The 21,749-nt window shown below is 40.0% G+C and overlaps 2 protein-coding genes across 11 annotated transcripts in view; one reads left to right on the forward strand and one right to left on the reverse strand.

The window, feature by feature from the left end:
- The window catches only part of PCSK5 (proprotein convertase subtilisin/kexin type 5), a 250,017-nt gene extending 245,363 nt beyond the window's left edge, over window positions 1-4,654 (forward strand). Inside the window, exons 33-35 of one of the 6 annotated variants that reach the window (XM_051789299.1) lie at window positions 980-1,095; window positions 2,461-2,647; window positions 3,227-4,653. In XM_051789299.1, coding sequence (XP_051645259.1) covers window positions 980-1,095; window positions 2,461-2,647; window positions 3,227-3,633 — 710 coding nt within the window. In that variant the 3' untranslated portion in view covers window positions 3,634-4,653. Of the gene's footprint in view, window positions 1-979; window positions 1,096-2,460; window positions 2,648-3,226 lie in introns of all 6 variants that reach the window. The other 5 variants (XM_051789294.1, XM_051789297.1, XM_051789298.1 and 2 more) reach the window with 5 other exon arrangements.
- A 7,302-nt stretch (window positions 4,655-11,956) lies between these two features.
- Window positions 11,957-21,749, reverse strand: part of ARSK (arylsulfatase family member K) — a 42,439-nt gene continuing 32,646 nt past the window's right edge. Inside the window, exons 8-10 of one of the 5 annotated variants that reach the window (XR_007904788.1) lie at window positions 19,866-19,991; window positions 13,245-13,315; window positions 11,957-12,325 (exon numbers count right to left, since the gene is read on the reverse strand). The gene's annotated coding sequence lies outside the window, so the exon portion shown is untranslated. Of the gene's footprint in view, window positions 13,316-14,359; window positions 19,992-21,749 lie in introns of all 5 variants that reach the window. The other 4 variants (XR_007904787.1, XR_007904786.1, XR_007904784.1 and 1 more) reach the window with 4 other exon arrangements.

Below are 21,749 nucleotides of genomic sequence, written 5' to 3' on the forward strand. Positions count from 1 at the left end.
AATGACCTAAGTAGCTACAGTGGGTGATGCAGACCTCTCCCTGGCCCTGGGTGACTTGCTGCACTGACTGTTCCCTGCTGCCAACTTACTTTTACAGTATTGAACAACTGAGATGAAAATAAGAATATGAATTCCTGCCAAGCGGTCCACAGGGCTTCCTCAAGCACAGAGCACAAATGTAAAGACAGCCACTTAACAGGGAGGGCTGGAACTGAGTTCTGTTTCCAAGTCAATGAAGGGAAACAAATGGACAACGGTAATGAATTTTCCATCAGCCAAGCCTCTCTCAAACATGCCCATGAGCTTCAAAAAATGGGCTCTGTTAGTTGCAGAGCTGGACCTCATTTCTCACACAAATACTGAATAATAAGTGAAATATACCTTACTCTCTGAGCCATCCTACTGTATGCTGCTATGTAAAAGTCAAGCCAAGGAACCTAATTCCAACCACACATCTGTACAGTCTGCAATGGGAAGAGTAAAGACCCACAGAGCATATCTTTAGGGTAAAAGAAAAAAAATATATATATAGTGACACACATATATTCAGATTCTTAGTTTTCCTAATTAATCTATATCTGAAGCAAGCAGCATTAATCAGTTAGTTAGCAGGGCTAATAAGTATGGATTTTGTGAAGGACAGCTTTTGGCTAAGGTTCTCCACAATTTTACTTTAGCGCACTGACCTAATTGATTTTCCTGAATGTGTCAGAGCTTCCCTGTTCCAGAATCATCTTTTCATGAATATAAAAACACATAAATATATTTCGTGGGCACATAAAAAACCAAGACAAGGCCCAAACTTCTTTTAATACCAACCTCTTTCTAATACCAAACTCTTCATGCTGAACTCCTCACCAGTGATTCTTATTGTTGACAAATACCCTTTTGTTTAAGTGGTAGTTGTCAGTATGATTTTTAAAGGAAGTTAGCTGGCAATTTTCCTGTTGTAATCCTGTTGTTTCATTTGCTCTTCTAGGAAAGGGAGCATTCAGCTGCACATCTTGCGTATGGAGCTACAGTTTATTAGGTGGAATGTGCAACTCGGACTGTTTTGTAGGTGAATACAAAGTCCAGGAGACACCAGGACAAGAGGTACCCCTTTGTAGGCTTTTTCTGCTGTGAATCTTACACAATACTAGGAACAGATTGCTCTTTGCTGAGTTTTTAAGTGTGCTTATCTTTAAGTATGTTTACCTGTTTGTTTCTCTTTCTGGGGTTGTCGACTATAGAGTAATCCTCTATAGTCAACAATGATATCAAAACATTGTTTGATGATATCATATCATGTGAACAAAATCAACTTTATTAGTCAAAGAGCTAATATCATTATATATTTTGGTATAACTGAGATTTGCCCATGGATTTCTGATGCCTTTTCTGTAAGAAATCATTTTGCATTTCTGATTGAGAGCTTTGCTGGCACAAACCTCTAGTGGAGGGACAGGCTGAAGTTAACAGAGCTGTATATTTAGAAGAATAGGACCACAGTTAGATTTGGGTCTGTGCCACAAGTCTGGGCACTCCAGCTTCCAGATTTCCACACCAACTGCCTTCCAAAAATGTTTATTCAAGAGTATATCATGAAAGCATAGCAGCTTGCCTGAGATGTTTCATACCCTGGAGTCTCTGGCCTGGAATATCCCCTTAGCAGGGCTACTTCATACCAGTGAGAAAACAGCCTAAGAGCTGGAGACCACAGAGGTCCTCAGGTCTTTGCAAAAGCTTTGACTCTAAGAAATTATGATCTGCTATGATCCTCCCATCTTGCACAGGTTCTTCAATCTAGGATAAGCAGCCTTGCAAGTCTGACAGCAAGTTTGGTGAAAGTTTATTAGAGTTTCCAAATCCTCACAGTGGGGTCCTTGGTCCCACAGCAGAAAAATAAAGTTTTTTCTCCAGTCAGCCAGTAGAAAAGAACCAACACAATCTAATAGAAATCTGTTTTGATAGAAAATTTCCAGCTATCTTTATTCCTTATTTCTGCTCGTTCTCCAGTTAGAAAGAAAATGCATTCTCTCAGCTGTCTTTTTTTTTCTTTCCCTGGGATATTTCATGTTGCTTCTTCCATGTCAGTTACTTTTAATGATACTCTTGAGGAAGCTTCTGGAAAGTCACTTTACCATCATTACTGCTGAACTACCATAGATCTGCTAGTGTGGGACTAGTAAAACAAAAACACACTTTCTGGCCCAAAGAGCTTGCACTTTGAATAAACTTTACCTTCTTGTCTAGCTAGATGAGATCTCTAATCTCCAACAACAATTTATCCCATCCCCCTACAAGCAGACCACTGAGAACTCAGGAAATAGGAAATTTTAGATTTGCTACTGTATTTGCCATTGACACTCATGGTGCCCAGAGATGATCACCCAGATAGTGAATGACAGGATAGAACTATCAGGTCAGATCCCAAGAATCCAAAATGAAAGGTGCATTGCTTGTGTTCTGTGTTTGAAGGAGGATGAACCCAAGTGTGAGAAATGCGACAGCTCATGCACTGAGTGCAAGGGACCTGGTCCTCTCAACTGCACAGTCTGTCCAGCTAGCATGCAGCTCTACCTAGAGGAAAGCCGCTGCCTGCCCTGCTGCAATGACTCTGATCCAGCAGGCAACACAGAGTGCTGTGACTGCAGGGAAACACAAGGTAGGACGATGCAGTAGAAGAGCAGTAGTAGTGCTGAAGGGTTTTATGGCTGATTAGGCTGACATTTAAAAATCAAAAGGAGAATAGACCAAAAATATGCTGCTGAGCTGTTGGCAGTGTGTTTCTACTGCTCCATCACCACAATGGGAAAGGCTTTACAAAAATAATAGCAATTGCAACTGATACTGGAGATGGCAACTTCTCTCACTCCCAACCATTATGTCAAATGGCCAGGCATTTTATAAACCGAATGACTAAGAAATGCTTGCTTCAATGAGTAGAAATCTGAATAATTTCATTTGTGTGCCTGCTAGCTTTTCTGATTCTTTCTGATTATTTTGAATCAAATAAAGAAGAATAGGTATCTCAACAACCTTGCTGACATCCTTACAGTATCACAGCTAGAAAAATACAGTTGTGCTACTGGAAAAGTAAGCTATCTAGTTAAATGATTTTAAAAATGTAAACAGTCCTAAACACTGTACTGGGCTTTTTAAGACAGATATACCACACACACACACACAAACACATGCACACAAGCTCATATAATTTTTTTTTTTTTTTTAACTGCTGTTGTAGATGACTGTGTGTTACAGAACACTGTACCCCCCGAGAGAAAAAGCAAAACTACTTTCTTTGTTATCATTTGCATTTTGCTTCTCCTTGTCATTGGAGCCATTGTATTCATCTGGAGAAGATCAAGAGCCAAAACCCAGGCTGTCAATAAAGGTGGGTATGAAAAACTGACAAATCACTCCAAAACCTTTCCTTCCTCTGTGAGCAACTACCACAAGAGTCCCAGTTACCAGGAGGATCAAGTGATTGAGTACAGAGATAGAGAGAATGGGGATGATGATGATGAAGAAGATGACATTGTATACATGAGCCAGGACGGCACAATCTATCGCAAATTTAAATATGGACTTTTGGACGATGATGAGGAAGATGAACTTGAATATGATGATGAAAGTTATTCATTTAGATAAGTTTTTACTAACTTACTAATAGCAAATTGGTCCTGCTCTGTTGTTTTTCTTATGAAATTACAGCAATTTAGTTAAGTATATTTAGTTACTTGATAGCATGCTGACCTCCAAATTTTTTGCTAATAGTTATTGTGAGAGCAGACTGGTTTCTAAAAACATTTTTTCCTAAAGCTTTGCATAAATCCTTTCTAGACTTTTAAATATCACGCCAGATATAGTCTGGTTAAGAGATTATGTTTCTGTGCATTTGTGTGGAGAATAATTCCTTTCCCAATATGAATTTGTGTGCATTATAAGTAATACAAACTTTGCTTCAAACCATGCACACACACTTATTAAGAACCTTGTCAATCACTACCAGAAATGTGATAAGCAAAATGAATGTGATAAGCAAAATGAATGTATCTACCTTATGAATGCCACTGGGATAGGGTGACAGTAGTTTACTACTTTGTGATTATAGTTACTCAGCAGTTCATGATAGAGTAGGCAACTTGGCTGACTTTACCTAGGTTTTCTTCATTGGCGTCACCTGGTGCATCTGTATTCCCTGAAGCCAACACATTTCTCTTTATAATCCTTATAGCACTCTTTCCAGGGAATTTGGGCATCTATGATGTGAAGTTTTAAGATTTCTGATGGTGACTATTCCTCACAACCATATTGTATTCACAGTTTATATGAAATATAACTAAAATATTTTATATATCAGCCTCTGATTAAAACTTACCATGAGTGTTTGTCAACTAATCTTTCATTGTACTGGATTTACCACAAAGGGGAGTATTGTTAATAAGCATGGCGTACACATACATGTGCCCTAAGCAGCTTTTCTATTTCTATTATAAATGGCTCAGGGTGTTCAGAAAAGAGCAAAGGGGATATTTAGCACTTATTTGATAACTTGAAAGAACACAGAAATATGATTTTTAATTATTATTGTTATGATGATAAAACATCATTTTAAAGAAAAGTATGCTTTGTGGCCCTTTGTTGTGAAGTAATAAATTCTTTAACTGTCTTAAAAATGCTGTTATTTGTTAAGTTTCATTCACCTTCAGAGTTCCTTTAGATTTCCAATGAAAATAACTGCTCTAGAATGATAAACCAATTAGATTTAGTGTCTACAAAGGAATTGTGTGAAAATACCCATTTTATGGCTCAATACCTCAGTGGAATTTTTTGCATTAAGTATTCCTAAAGACCTCAAGATAGTTCTATCTGTAAGATTAATGAAGTTTTATGGCGAGGTTTGAATTTTAACCTTCTAGTCATTTCACCTCCAGTAAGGGAGAGGAATGTCATGTGACTTCACAAAAGCTGGAACAAGTAGCTATATTTATCAAAAGTTGTATGACAGCAAGGTACTTTGGAAAGATGGATGTTATCTTTCACTTCAAGTTTCGAAAAATTGGAACAGGAAAAAAGGAGTGAAAAATCAGTTTGAAAGGTCATACTACTATCCTGCTTTCCTAAACTTGTTTGGATTAACAATATGCTTTATTAATGTTGCTAGTGGCTTACAACACAAATATAAGAATTTGCTTTGACCTGACGTACCTCCTCACATTTCAAAGGCTTATTCCTAGCTATGCCTGAGCATCTGAAACCATTGTGATAGATGTAATGAGCATTTAGTTTATGGGCTCTTAGATTATGAAATTATATTATTATGAAATAGGCATATAAATCTGGCAGGTCAACAAATGGTTAAAGCAATGTGCTGTAGTCAGGACTTTGGTTACTCAGACCATGGGACTTGTTTAGCCGAGCCTTGTTTCTCTGGAGGCTCACGGAGTCTATCTGACACAGAGGGAAAAAAGCATCTTTGGTTAGGGACTTGCCAGATTGGTGAAGGGGGCTTTAAACTAGATTTCTTAAGGGAGGGAGTCATCTATCCATCCCAATCCTGCCAGTTAGATGCCAACACCTGTAATGGATGCCTGGAAGAGTGCAATGGCATTCCAGATACTCCAGCCAGTGAATCAGCTTTATCTGAGGCCCAGCTCAGATGCCTGTACACAAATATATGTAGTAGGGAGAACAAACAAGAGGAATTAGAGACATGTACATGCCTGCAAGGGTATGATATTGGTGCCATCACAGAGACATGATGGGATGGCTCCTATGACTGGAGCATTGGAGTGGAAGGTTTTAGCTTTTTAGGAAAGATCATCTTTAAGGTCCATTCCAATCCCTTAACATGCTATAATTAACTTCATCATCACTTCATGAAAACAGTTTCTGACATTTTGTTAACCCAAAAGGTAAAAAACTATCAGCAAAATGCAAATAAGGACTCATTTTGTAAAACTTGCAAGTCAATATTTCTGGGGGAAAAAAAAAGGAACTCTTAAATTTTCTCAAATGCCAGTGTCTTAAAAATGGCAGATAATTGCCTTGAAGGTGACTCAGTCTTCTTAGAAGAGCAGTAAATAACTGATGAATTAAGTTAGAAGGATATGATAGGTGAAAGAGAATCACATTCAAAATTATTATATTTTTTTAAAGTTAAAGTTTCGAAATAGTGCTGAAAGAGACACAAATTTAGCAACCTGTATCACTTTACAGTGTTTACAATTAAAAAATCCCTGCTAAGAGTCCACGAGAAGACCAAGAAAATAAAAGTTTGTTACTTGACACAAAGAGGAAATAATTCAAGTTGCACTTCTAAAGAAACTTCATGGAAAACTGATTACAACGAAGGAAGACAGTGAAAAACAGGCAGAGAATACGGCACACAAAGGGAATATTGTTTTTCTGAATTATTTTACGGTCTTCCTTAGTCTGAGTTCCTTACACTCTTTCCTGAAATAAAGGCAGAGAACGTCAAATCCAGTTTTTGAATCCTGCAATTCCTTAGCCGATACAAAACCAATTTTCTTTTCTCCTGCTTTCTCCTCCAACCACCACAGTGAGAAAGATGTTCCAAAGGAAACAAACAACTTTGAAAAACAAAGCTGTTATGGTATCTCTTCCACTAGACTCATTAATTTTCTTTTAATCAGCCCAAAATTTCTGTTAACTTTAGCAAATTTCTCTAACCCTTTTACTTCTCAAGTTCTTTTTCATCTAACACCTTCCTCCTGCACCTCTTTCTTGGCTGTTCTTTTTCATTCAAGAAGTTTCCAAAGTCCTTCAGTCACCAACAATTTTACTTTCTCTAGTCTTTTCTTAGGGAACTCTCTCTCTTTCAGTAGGAAAGCTCTTTCAAAAAGATTTCATACAAATCACATCTCCTACCTAGTTTCACTAACCACTTACCTCTCATACAGTCAAGTAACTTGATTTCAAGAGCAAGTGTAAGCTACCAGGGTTCTTTACCCACTGTTTCCACAGAGTTACATAAGCAGGGAAAAGCTTTCTCTTCCCTGACTCTATCCTAAAGTTTTGCTAAAAAGGTGGTGAAGACCAAGACTCCATCATCCTGTTCCCTGATGAGACTACACTCTCACTTGTATACCATGTATTTTCCCCTCGGTCATAAAATCATAGAGTTATAGAATACCCTGAGCTGGAAGGGATCATATTTTGAGGTACTTGGTTTTCTCATGATAAATAACATATGTTTCAAATACATATTTTCATACGTATTTACAAAAAGTTTTCTTAGCAATCAAACTCCACACTTCTAAAGTTACCTATAGAAGAATTCCGATTAACCATAATAAGTCATTATTTCACCTAGGTCACCCTGTTGGGGTGGGGACAGGATGGGGACAGAATATCTTTCAGAGTAGACCAGAATTAACTGTTGATTCTTTCATGTCCCCTTAACCTTTTACGTGTGCATGTTCTTTCAAGCCTGAAGTTAAAGGAGTAACAAGACATGCAGCCTGATGAGGAGTAGACAGATATTCCAAGGGAAGGCTCAGAAACAGTTTTGAATGGCAAGACTTTAGGAAGCTTTTCCACTTTTTTCCAAATTAGTACATATATATGACAATAATAAGCAATCATATCAAATAGCTGATTACTAAACATTCTGACTGTACACAGACATACAGTAACAAGGTACATAGGTGTTAAGATGCAAAATTAATGGGACACATACACACATGCAACTTCTGTTCTCCTTTCAAAGTAGGTACTGGATGTTCCTATTTTATTGATTGTTTACTACTGATCAGAAATATCTACAAAGTTGCCCAACACATTTCGGCAGATTGTACCATAGATATTATGATATCATTAATTGTTAACATGACAAAAGACAATTTTTCCCCATGGAAAAGATATGTTATGAAGTAGGCAGTAACTGAATTTTTTTCCCCCAGCATCCCTTTTCAGATTTAGGTCTATACTTGAGGAACATCTCCTCTTGGACCTTAACAAACAAACAGATGCACTTATTATCTCTTTGCATTATTTTGCAGGGTTATATTACACATTTAATCGAATAGTAAAAAGGAAAATAAGTATTATTTTATTCTACCTAATTTATATTGCTTATTTAGCATCTAGATAGTCAGATTTTCCTTTTCAGGTAGAGTTAACATACCATATATAACTAAGAACCACTACGCTAAATATTTATTGCTCTTTTTGCTCCATTTTTTTTCTAGTGTTTCTCCATTGTTGTTCACTGTGTGTCATGTCTAAAATCCTCATCCAATTACGTTTTCTGAATCCTTTCTTCCCCTTCTTGTCATCAGTTCCCAGTTCTTTTTTCTGATGCAAAAAACTATGTTAGTAATTTTAGTATCTCATCGTGAGTAACAAAACACCAAAAAGTCCTGATATAACTCTTACTGTATTCGTTGCACTGGATTTTACCTTCTCGCAGTGCCAAATCTACGCACTATGGAAATGCAAGCTAATCATACACTCAAAACAAATAATAATTAAAAAAAAGTAGTACTTAACTTTGCAACTCTCAGGCACGCAAAAGAAAGCAGAATTAAATTCTTGGACATTACAGAAGATGACCCTTATGTGAAGTCAGCACCTTCAGGTATGTAACTAATCATATATTAATTGTCATTTTCAGCAACATTTATAAAGTTCTAGTCTCCCTAAAAACACAAATCTTTCCAAATACTCCTCTAGATCAACAGATAATGCAACATCTTTAAACATCACACTAATAAGTACAGCTTTCTGTTTATAATTTCTCTTTCATACTTCCACTGTGGGTTTTTGGAGGATGCATATTCCAGATTAGAGTCAGATTGTAAACCCCCTCTATCAAGTGACAAGGAACAATTTTAAGTGGGGTCCTGAACAACAAGCTTTTCAATAAATTACACAGGATATTGTTCATGCAGTAGCCCTTGGGCCAGTCAAGACAGGACAAAAGAAGAGGATCCCGGAGAAGAGGATGCTCGGGGGAATCCTCATCACTCTCTATAACTCCCTGAAAGGAGGTTGTAGCCAGGTGGGGGTTGGTCTCTTCTCCCACACAACTATCAGCAAGACAAGACAGCATGGTCTTAAACTGTGCCAGGGGAGGTTTAGGTTAGATATTGGGAAGAAATTCTTTACAGAGGGGGTAATCAGGCATTGGAATGGGCTGCCCAGGGAAGTGGTGGATTCTCCATCCCTGGAGGTTTTTAAGATGAGACTGGATGTGGTACTTAGTGCCATGGTCTAGTAACCATGGGCTGTTGGATCAAGGGTTGGACTTGATGATCTCAGAGGTCCCTTCCAACCCAGCTGATTCAATGATTCTATAATTAGATATGAAAAATGTTCTCTACACTGCAGCTGGGGAGAATGATCCTTCCTGGAATCTCTGGAAAAAAGCACCAGGGAAGAGTCGAGGATGACCCCGTAGGGTTCTGGAGCCAGCAGTACAAAGTATTTGAGGCCTGTTACACTCCAACTGAAAAAGAGATACTGGTAGCTTATGAAGGGCAAAGTCCCTTCTATACATCATGCAACTGATGCTATGTGGAGTAAGTGGGTTGCATTAATCACACAACAAGCTCAAACAGGAAACCCCAGTCAACCAAGGACCTTGCAAGTCATCACAAACTGTCCCAAAAAGGAAAATTTTAGACTATCATCATCGTCGGAGAGGAAAAAGTGACACGTGCTGACCAGGCCCTACCCAGTAACCAGAAAATGAAAAGCAATATGCTCTCTTTACTGACATTCCTGCCGTAATCTAGGGATACACTGAAAATGAAAAGCTGACGTTTGGAGTCTTAGGAGGCAAGTGTCAGCTATTGAGGGACAAGGTGGATCAAGTCAGGCTGCAGAGCTGAAAGCCATCCAGCTGGCTTTAGGTATTGCTGAATGAGAGAAATGGCCAGCACTCTATGTCTGCACTGACTCATGGATGATGGCAAATGCTTTGTGAGGGTGGCAAAATGATGGAAAAAGACAAATTGGCAGCAGAGAGGTAAACCCATGTGGGCTGCTGTATTGTGGCAAGATATCACTGCCTAAGTAGAGAAGTTGATTGTAAAAGTATGTCATGTAGATGCACACATACCCGAGAGTCAGGCTACTGAAGAACATTGCAACAATGGACAGGTGGATTGGGCTGCCAAGATTAAAGTGTCTCAGGTGGATCTGGACTGGCAACATAAGGGTGAATATTGCTGGCTTGGTGATGACACCTCAGGTCATCAGGGAAGAGACGCCCTGGACAGATGGGCTCATGATTGAGGGGTCGACTTAACCATGGACACTATTTCCCAGGTTATCCATAGCTGTGAAACATGTGCTGAAATCGAGCAGGCCATATCTCTGTAATATGTTGAACAATGGTCAAAATATAAATATGGGGAGGCCTGGCACACTGGTTATATCACACTCCTGCAAACCCACCAAGGAAAGCACTATGTGCTTATGATGGTAGAAGCAACCACTGGATGGCTGAAGACCTCCCCTGTCCCTCATGCCACTGCCTGGAGCACCATCTTGGTCCTTGAAAAGTGTAAGTCCTGTAGCGACATGGTACCCTAGAAAGAGTTGAGTCAGACAACAGGATTCGCTTCCTAAATAGCTTCATCAGACCTTGGCCAAAGAGCATAGTATTGAGCAGGTATATCATACTCCCTATCATACACCAACATGTGAAAACTAAACACTACAATGGAATGTTAAGGTGGGACCCTCAAACATTGGGATCTACATTTAGCAAAGATCATCTGGTTCTACCCGTTGACCTGGCTCTGCCCAATCAAAAAAACCTTTGCATACCACAGGAGATGATAAAGTCTCCATGGTGCATATGAGAAATATGTTAGGAAAAACACTTTGGATTAGTCCTGCCTCAAACAAAGGTAAACTCATTTGTGGGATTGATTTTGCTCAAGGACCAAGGTACACTTTTTGGGTAGCACAGAAGGATGGGGAAACATGATGAGTACCTCAAAGGGATTTGATTTTTGGGTGAGAACAGTCTGCTATGTTGAATTGTATGATCTTGAATTCTGAATGACACTGCTAGTGGATGCTGTAACTACCATGGACAGTGAGTATGAATTGTTCCAGATATACCAGTCCTGAGCTCCTGATGCAGCTTGCAACCAGCTTACAGCACACCAGCCCTCCTGTCCTGAAAGACATCTAGGATGGACAGAACCCACAGGCATGGACTAAATGAACTCAACAGATGTTCTGGAGGGACAGCTATTGGCTAAGGGAATAATATTCATGCTTTTGTGTGTTTATATACATACATACATATATGTGTGTATCTGTGTGTGTTTACGTGTAGTTGGAAGGTGTAGGCTCTGGGCATGATGTAGATGGTATAGAATAAGGGGTGGATAATGTCCTGGTCCCAGCTAAGACAGGGTTAACTTTTGCAGCATCCAGGAGGAAAATGGTTAGCACTCTGAGGTTATTCTGTACCACCTCACGTCGTGCAGAGGGATCATGAGAGGGATGTGTTTCTTGGTCTTTTCAGTTTGATGTGCGTTCTATGTGGTGAGAAATTACATGTGAATCATTTGTTTATCTTGCACACACTGTTGTTACTACTGTTGATACTGGGTGTTTTTCTCATTTCATTGCTGTTTCAAGTAATTTGTTCTTATCTCAACTCTTTTTCTGCCTCCATTTCTCCTCGCCACCCTGCCACAGGGATGCCACAGGGGGAAAGTGAGCAAGCAACGCATGGTCTGGGGTGTTTCTGAGGGAACACTAAGCTGGGGAATACCATTCCTAAACCACAACACTATTACACAACAAAGCAGTGATTCTTACAGATTAGAAACTGAATAAACTATTTTCAGGAGATGCTATATGTCTAAGTGTCTTAGTTTAAAGGCAAATACTGGGGCAGAGACTCCAACAAACAGATCACCTCTCCTTTTTTAAAAAAAATATCTCCACCGTCACCAATACAGAGACAAAATGCGAGGAGTTACAGGTGAAAAAATAAGTTTACTGACAAGAAATAAAGAAGCAACAACAACACAAAACCAAAATGGTAAACAACAGAGAGTACTTCCAGTCTCCTCCCCCTTTTGTACACAGACAAAAATGGTGACCAACACATGCTCTCTTCATCAGCCCCGCCCTCTCTAGGAGAACAAAGAAAAAGTACTGTGGCAAAGAAGATTCTGAAGAAATGCTGATCTCCGGCTCCACTGGGCTGCACTCTACACAGCTCTGCAAGGGTTTGGGCTCTTCACAGCTTGGCTGGGCTCAGCTCCATGCTGCTTCTCCACTCATGTATGGAGCCAGGTGGCTGGTAGGGCTCATGTGTCTGCTTCCTTTTATTTCTCCCGCACTGGGGAAGAAAGATGGCTCTGAGGTGGTGAGAGTTCTGGTTCTGCCCAGGCAGCCAGCACTACCATGGCATGCTCCGTCCCTCTGCCCAGCCCAGCTGTGGCAAGGGTGTCACTCTTAAAGGAAAAGTTTATCCAAAACAACGCTGGAATAAGAAGGGAATAAAATACAAAACCTACTTTAATCGTGACACTAAGGTAGGGTAAGAATTAAAAAGGATACCAACTCTAATTTTTAGATAGCAATTTAGAAATGGTTTTCTGAGAAGAATACCAAAGTTACCAAATACCAAATTATTAAAAATATCAAAATAATACAAGGTCTTTTGAAAAAACTTTCAAAGTTCACCTACTGCAGCCTTGTCATTATTTAATTTAGTCAGAGTTATTGGATACACATCTGCATCTATTCAAAGAAATAAGAACTTTCTTCTCTTTCATCCCAGTACAACCCCTCAATGCAGATGTGGCGAGGTGGCAAAAATATCAGTAAAACAGACTAGACACTTGGTATCTTTGGCAAATTTCTCTCACCTTCTTGTTTTTCAATCATTTTTTCTATCTCAAGATCTTTTTGTTTTCTCTTTCCTTCCCCTGTACCTCTTTCTTTACTCTTCTTGTCCATCCATAGAGTTTCCAGTAAACTAGATTTCACACTAGTGCTACTCTTTAGTAGAAATCTTTTTAATGACATTTCCCTTTCTAGCATTTTAATTCACTGTGTTCATCTAAAAAATTGTGTTTGACAGTTTCTATGTCCAGAATATGTAATGGCTGAAAAATTGCTGAAATCAATAGTATGAATTTAATTTAACAGTAATTGAGGGTTTCACGGAATGATAGAGAGATAGGGGAAAGTGAGAGGGGGAGAGAGAGAAAGAAAGTGACAAGAGAAATAGATTAAGTAGAAGAAAAAGATACCATCACTGTAGATTCCAATGACATCTCATTGCTCCTCTTCTTCTGGTCTTCTTGGTGGCTGCAGACTGTACCTGCAAGGAGTGGTGGAGTTTATATTGTGTGGAGGCTAGGTGGAAATGCCTCCTGTACCTACCCTGGATAATGTAATACTGGATAGTGGGACATTTCATGAGTCTTTCACACCTTCTAAGATGTTGTATCTAATACATCAGCATAATTGAATCAATCATGGCCCAGTGTGATCCATCATCTGAGGTGAATAGCTCAGGCTAGGTGTGAATGTCTTTGGTGTTCCCAGGAGGGGTTTTCACAGCTGAGTCATCACGTAAGGGAGAACATTGGCATGATAAGAAGGACTATCCCACCTCAAAGGATTTGCCTCTTATCATCTGGAAATTCAGTTTGTAGCTTCAGGTATGCACCTGGGATAGCTGGACAATAGTACCCCCTTATCTTACTTTAAGGTCCTTTCACAGTCCAAATTAGTGGGCATATTCAGGGAGGGATGGGCTTCTGTACACGAGCAGTTGTTTCTTTGCAGGTTGCTACAGTGGACAAAAGTCTTTTTGTGATCTTAACAATGTTTAAGCCATTAACTATTTGAGTCTGTTACACATAGGAAATCTGTTCTAAAGTAAAAAGGATACCAACTCAATACAGGTTCCATATAGAGTCATAGGATCATAAAATGGTTTGGATTGTAAGAGACCTTAAAGACAATCTAGTTCCAACACCCCTGCTATGCGCAGGGACATCTTTCAGTAGACCAGGTTGCTCCAGGGATGGAGCCACCCAGTTTCTCTGGGCAACATGATCCAGTGCTTCACTAACCTCACAGTAAAGAATCTCTTCCAAAAGAATCTGTTTCCAGTAAGGCTCCAAATTTTGAATGTAGGTAGGCATACAATAAACCTGTATATATAACTATTGCAGACTATTTGTCTGGGCATGTTGTACCTTCGCATTTTCCAGATGTGAAGGCATGATGCATTTTAACATCTGCTAAGCATATGAGATAGATATGCTTAGTCAAATTAATGCAATGCCATTTCCTCTAACTTGAAGGTAAACATGCAAAGAACAGTTTATTCCTTTATTGTGTACACATTTCATACTTCTGGTAAGAGCCGTGAGTAAACCACATTTCTCAAGTTTTCCTGTTGCTACTGTTCTTCACTCTCAAGCATAGTGTTTTTAAACCAAATGACAAAAGGAATCTCAGGAAGTAGCATTCATGTGCTGCTACAGAATAGTGTTACTAAGACAACCAGCTGGGATTTCTGCAACAAACACATGAAAGTGCTTGTAATGGTTTTGAGTCTAGGCCTTCCTTCCTGGCAACCAGGAAGGAAAGAAGGAAGTATTCCATCCTATTCCTTCACATAATCAAACATATAAATAGACAGAGAGAGAAGCCTCTTCCTCTCTTCTCTTCCGGCGAGGTTTGGAGACAGCAGACTCCGGCAGCCGGTCTCGCTCCTGTGGGGGAGCTGAGGCCTGGTCGGGCCTACGGGGCCTGTTGTTTCTGCCGATCTGGGGTCTGGTAGCGTGGTGGTGGCGTTTGGTGCGATTGTGCTATCTCAAGGAAAGTATTAAGATTTTCTTTGGCTAGTTCTTTATTGAGTACTCATATGTGTTTTTAGAGTTTTTTTGTTTTGTCCCTTTTCCCTTTCCCTTTGGGGGTGTTGGGGGTTTCTTTCTCATGTGCATATAGTCTTTGTAACTGTATATAAATGTAATAGAATTGTAAATATATTTATATATTGCTTTAGCTCTCTTATTTCGGGTCTCTTGGGGGTTTTTTTCTCTCTTTTCCCTTGTTTTTTTTTTTGGGAGGAAGCTTTTACTGTGGTGTTGGAGACTTGTCAGGGAGCCAGCTCCAAACCACAACAGTACTGATAAAAAATAATTTTAAACCACAGCTATGATCTTAGCTACAATATCACAATTAATATTTTTTTTAAAAGGAGTTCTCAACAATACAATATGTTGATAAGCATGGCTATTATTTACTCTTCCATAAGAGTAAAATAAAAAGTAAGAGCCTGACATTGCTATATTCTCAAGTACGCCTCCCTACACCAGGGAGAAAAAAGTTTGAAAAAAAGTCTCCCATCACCAACCAGTTCTGAAGCAGGGAAAAAAAGCAACTCACTTTCCTCAAAATTGTTGTACAGATTTCCAACATGCATAAAGTAGGAGTCCATTAAATTGTTCTTGGTAGGTTTTGTGGTTTGGGGGAAGGGAGGTCTTTGGGAGGGGTGAAGGGGGAGTTTGTTTGATTGAATTTCTTTGTTGTGTTTCATGTTCTTGGATTGGGTTGGGTTTTTTTGTAAGTATACCTGACAGCAGGCAGGTTAATTTAATTTTAATATTTTCCTATAAGAAAGGCTTAAAATGTCCAGACAATGGTTAGAATAAATCTGTCAGTGTCTGTGGAGAGTTAAATTTATAAACAACCATAGCAACATAATTCTGTTTATTCTAATAAATAGTTTTGTAGCAGTCATTCTTTCCTTCCTCAAGATTTGTGTATCCCTTCTACCTTTGCCACCAATGAGCAATTCATACAAATAATTGCTGTTTTGGGTTGAGTCCTGCACAGCTATAAGGACTGCTTAGTTGATCAAGGCCTTTTCCCAAACACCCTATGAGATTGGCAGCAAGTTAAAACATTATGAATTAAAGCCCTAGCAGGTTGACAGTGCCCACAACAGAGAATTCCCATAGGGCTATCCTGTGGGGGGTAGATTTAGAAGCACACACACTGCATATACACTATATATACGTACCTACTATACAATTTTTACAAATATTTTCCAAATCACTTTTCATTTTCACAGTACCACTTCTATTTATCTATGCAAATATTTCAGAGTGGTAAGGGCCTCAATAACATAACAAATACTCAATATCTACTAAAATGTTGATGTATTATTCTGAGAATCACAGAATCAGAGAATGGTTGGACTTGGAAGTCACCTTTAAAGGTCATCTCCTCCAAACCCCCAGTAATCAATCAGGAACATCTTTAAGTAGATTAGGTTACTTGGCGCCCTGTCCAACCTGATTTTGAATGTTTCCAGGGATGGAGCATCCATAACCTCTCTGGGAAAGCTGGTCTCGCCAGACTCCTCTAGTTTGAAACCACTACCCCTTTTCCCATTGCAACAGGCGTGGACAAAAAATTTGTCCCCATCTTTCTTATAGCCCGGCTCAAAGTATTGAAAGTGTCAGAAAGGCCCCTCCAGAACCTTCCCTCTCCAAGGCTGAACTCTAACTCTCTCAGTCTTTCCTCATAGGAGGGCTGTTCCATTACTCAATATCTTTGTGGCCTTCTCTGGACACACTCCAACTGGTCTTTCCTGTGCTGAGGCCCCCAGAACTGGATGCAGTACTCCAGGTACCTCTCTCACTAGAGGAGAGTAGAGGTGCAGATCACCTCCCTTAACAACTGCTGGTCATTCTGCTTTTGATGCAGCATAGGATGTGGCTGGCTTTCTGTGTTGCAAGCTCATATTGCTGGCTCATGTCCAGGCTCTCATTCACCAAAGTCCTTCTCAGCAGAGATGCTCTCAATCTGTTCATCCCTCAGCCTACATGGAGATTGGGTGTTGCCCCAACCCAGGTGCACCATCTTGCACTTGGCCTTGTTGAACTTCATGATGTTCCCATTGGCACATTTCTCAAGCTTATCCAGGTCCCTCTGGATGGAATCCTGTCTCTCAGGTGTGTCAGCTGGACCATGAAGATTTATGTCATGTGTAAAATTGCTGAGGGTGCACTCAATCTTACTGTCTGTCATTGGTGAAGATTTTGAATACTGAGTCCCGAGGGACACCACTTGTCACTGACCTCCATCTGGACATTGAGTTGTTGACTACTACCCTCTGGATGCAACCATCCAAACAATTCCTCATCCGAAGAGTCCACCCATCAAATTCTTGCCCCCTAATGTGATCACTCTATTGTAGAAGGCCACTAGATTGGTCAGGCAGGAGTTGCCCTTGGTGAAGCTGTGATGGCTGTCTTGGATGACCTCCTTGCCGTCCATGTGCTTTAGCTTAGCTTTAGGAGGTGAGAGTTGGGACTGTTCAGCCTGGAGCACAGAAGGCTCCAGGGAGACTTTCTAGCACCTTCCAATACATAAAGGGGGCTACGAGAGAACAGGAGAGGGAGTTTTTAGAAAGGCAGTCAGACATCAGTTATTACTGGTCAGAACCACCTTGGGGCAGGGGGTGGCGTGGAGGGGGAAGGGATGGGTCGATCCTCACGGAGGTGGGGTGGCGTCATATCCCTCATGGCAGGCCCCTGGAACCCACATGGGGAAACTCCGGAGTAGCTGTCAGTCACAAAAGCCTGGGCAAACTATAACACACCACACCTCCTGGAGCCCCTAACCCAGCCTCAGATTGGCAGGGATGGTGAGAACACTGCCCCTCACCCTGGCCTGGACCCCCAGAGTGGCTGGTGGGTCAGAGACCCCATCTGGAGGGGTTGGCCATAGACACCAGAGCAGATAAAAACACAGGCACGTGTTTGCCTCATGTTGCGGCCCTGCCACTTGGACTTGTGCGAGCCAGTCTTCTACAAGGCTTCAGTGGCAGCTACCTCTCCCTTCTCTCCTTCTCTCTTCTTGCTCCTCTGCTTCTGTTTCTTTGCTCCTTTCTTGATGTTTAGGGTGGCTTGGAGCTGGAGGGATTGGATCTTGATGTAAGTGTTGTGGAACTGGTTGGATTTTGCCTTAAGTGTCGTGGATTAATAGTGTATGCCGAGTTAGTATTGTGGTGGTACATTTTTGTCTAGTTTGTGTGGTGTCCTTTTGAACTTTGACCAAGTTCCCTTATTTGCTTCCCTAACTTAATAAAGAAATCCCTTGAGAACAAGCTCGTGGCTTATCTTGAGGTATTAAAGAACCTTATATCTATAAATTTAAGGAAAACTCCTAGCCAAGCCCATGAGCTGGCAGCTCCCTGGGGCCAGAGTCTTATGAGGGCATGTGATAAGACAAGCATGTAGGTTTAGAATACATTTTATGACAAAATTCTTCATTGTGAGGGTGGTGAGGCACTGGAACAGATGTACTCCCAGGGTACTACTTCCTACCCTTTTTAAAAATAGGTGCAATATTTCCATTTTTCCAGCCACCCCTGACTGCCATAACTTAATTCCCAAAGACTGTCATGATCTACAGCCAAAAATTTGGATCTGACCTGCACTTAGTGCAGAGGGCTGACAGGATTTTTCTGTGCCTTACACTTAAACTTCAACCTGAAGTTACTCATTTCGCTGTCAGTATAGTGAACAATCCAGAATTTTTCCTCATCTAGGCAGCTGCTAACAGGAACCAAAATGCAGTTGCCTTTAGTCACCTCCTCTGCCTTAGAGGCCAGAAAGCAGAAGTACTGTTATACTAGCTCTGCATCCTTTAAGTGTGAATTCTTGCAATGTACCACCTTTCTCCCTAACTTTCACTTCCTGAACTTCCATGAAACACTTCCTCAGAAGGCAACTACACAGAGTTATGTGTTGTCATATGCACAATCAACTAGGCAGAAGTATCTCACATTCCAGTAACTCAATGAGTAACAGTCATTTCCTCTATTTCAATTAAAACTACAAGAAATAATTCCAATTAAAATTAGAGCTACAACCATGACAACTCTACAAGATATCAAAAATAGGAACTATTGTGAATTTTTCTTGTTTCTGTTATCAAATCATTGGCATCCTCCACCACAGGTGTACTTTTGACTCCACCAATATAAAAAATTTCTAAGGTGCTACCTACAATGTGAACGGAGGAAAGACATAAAATTGTGTCTGAAACCCTGACAGTCTTCACTGAATTTTTTAACTCTGCACACCTCAGGGGCAGAAAAGGTGACAACTACCTTTGGTCTTGTTCCACATGTGCTAAGATCTCTAAATGATCGTTAGCATTTGGATGCATGAGTTTTCCTTAAAGCTCTAAACTAGCCTTCTCTTTTTTTGCATGACTGGTTAAATGATCAAGTAACATAAACAAATTTATATCATCGTGTATGGTTTTAGCATTCAGTTCCAATCCCAATTAGCTACACATGTTCTGCTGACAGGCAGTTAGATATAATACAGCTACTTGCTCACTTCTCCCACACCCCTGCAGTGAGTGGGACAGGGAAAGAAGAATATCAAGATAAAAGCAAGAGCATTTGTAGGTCAAGAAAAAAAATAAATTAATAAACTAAGGGGAAGGGCCAATCTCCCTAAATCCTCTTTTCTCTATTTTATTGCTCAGCATGACCATTATATAGCATGGAATAGCTCTGGTTAGTTCAGGGTATTTTTTCAGTTGTGTCCCCTCCCAACATCTTGCACAGCCCTAATCTATTCACTGGGGGAGCAGAGCAAGAAATAGAGAAGGCTTTGATGCTGTGCCAGGACCATTCAGAAATAGCTAAAACAGTATGTTACGTTCACTGTTTTCATTGGAAATCTGAAACACAGCACCATAAGATCTGCTACGAAGAAAATTAACTCCATCCCAGCCAGACCCCGTACACACACACAAGTATCATATATCAAATGCTGCATGATACATGCTAGTACAAAGAGCTCCAGGAGATGAAAAAAACCCACATGGTTTTGTTAAACCATTAAGGTTTACTGGTTTGCCTTCTGGCAGATGAACGACTTTGTCCTCTTTGGATTTAAGATGTTCAGCTGTTTTTTTGCTCCTTCAATGCCTTCTTGGATTAAGTGCCCCTGCAAAGAGAGAAGACAAGCAATACTTAAAAGCTGGTCTAAATTCTGAACACAATAGCAAGTGAAAAACAGTGCACTACAGAACACTAGAAAACAATCACAGAGACATAACACATTTGTTATTATGAAGTTGGAAAGACAACATTGCTTCTAAAATGACATGCTTTTATACTTCTGACACTGCTCTAAACACTATATTGTTTGTGGTCCAAGCCATCTTATTAAAAAAAAAAACCTGAACAGAATTTCATTGTTTGAATTTTAACACAGATACATTTTTTAAAAGAAATGGGCAGACTAGGCTTTTACAACAGGCTCATGATTTTCAAGCTACTCTATAGATGACTGACATGAAAATAAAATTTTTAGACTGAAATTCATAACTAGGCATGCTTTGGAAGTTGTGGGGTTTTTCTTGTTTTAATATGACCAATCTATAGATTAGTAGATTCAGCTTAAACATTTTATGGAAAAGTAAAAGGTAAAACAAAAAAATTGTATCATATTTAAGTTAGAAGGGACACATAAGGATCACTGAGTCCAACTGCCAATCCCTGCTAGAACAACCTAAACCTAAACCATATGACTAAGAGCATCATCAGATGCTCCTTGAACTCTGACAGACTTGGTGCTGTGACCAATTCCCTGGGGAATCTGTTCCAGTGACCAAACATCCTCTGGGTGAAGAACATTTTCCTAATGTCCAATCTGAGTTTCCCTCGAAGCAGCTTCTTTATTCTCTTTACTTGTGTCCTGTTGCTGGTCCCCAGAGAGAGGAGATCAGCAGCTCCCCCCTTCCTGCACCACTTGAGGAAGCTGTATGCTGTGATGGGGGTCATGCCAGTGCTTCTCCAAGCTAAACAAACCAAGTAACCTCAGCCACTCCTCAGAAGTCTTGCCCTCAAGGCCTTTCACCATCTGGGACCCTTTCCTCTGGACACACTCTAGAGTTTGATTGTATTGAGGCGCTCAAACTGTAAGCAGTACTTGAAGTGGAGACGATCAGTGCAGAGTAGAATAGGAGAATCACCTCCCTCAGCACAGCTGGCAACAGTGTGCCTGATGCACCTCAGTGCACAGTTGGCCCTCCTGGCTGCCAGGGCACACTGCTCATTCATCAGAACACGGTTGACATAAGGGTAACAGGTTTCTTTTGTTATGTAATTATTTCAAACTGTAGTGTTTGACAAAGAAAAGTAATTTTGTATTCTCCAATGATTTGTCAGACTAGCACTATAGAGATTTCCTTCAGGAAAATAAATACAGACAGAAACACTCATCCTATATTGACTCTGTAACTCCTTAATTTACTGTTTCCAGTCACTTTTCATGTTTCAATGTGTCACAACACTGCTTAAAAATGGCTAGGTGACCAAGGCTTTTTTTTCTACAGGCCTGATCCAGCTAAAATAACCTGAATTTGCATAAGTATCATTCAAGATAGCAGATAGACATGCATATCCACTCTGTACTACAAAGCAGACAGCCCTAAGCTGGTCCCTTATGTCAGTGTTATATATGCCAAATAATTTAGGACTGCTATAATACACTTGTGCATATTTATATAAAAGCATATCAATATCTTGAAAGATCATCAAATATCTTGAATTGATTTCCTATTAATTTCCAATTATTTCACTAAAGCACAGTTGCTTGCTTTACAAGTTTGATATAACTGGTTACAAAAATGCTGCAGAAGTTACTTCTAATTTTATTGGTTAATTTAAGTTTATATCTAATTTTCAGTTTATATCTAAG

This window comes from Manacus candei, unplaced genomic scaffold (assembly GCF_025592945.1).
Source record: "Manacus candei isolate 608988 ecotype Guabito, Panama unplaced genomic scaffold, ASM2559294v1 h1tg000027l, whole genome shotgun sequence".
In the NCBI taxonomy this organism is placed as follows: Eukaryota; Metazoa; Chordata; class Aves; order Passeriformes; family Pipridae; genus Manacus; species Manacus candei.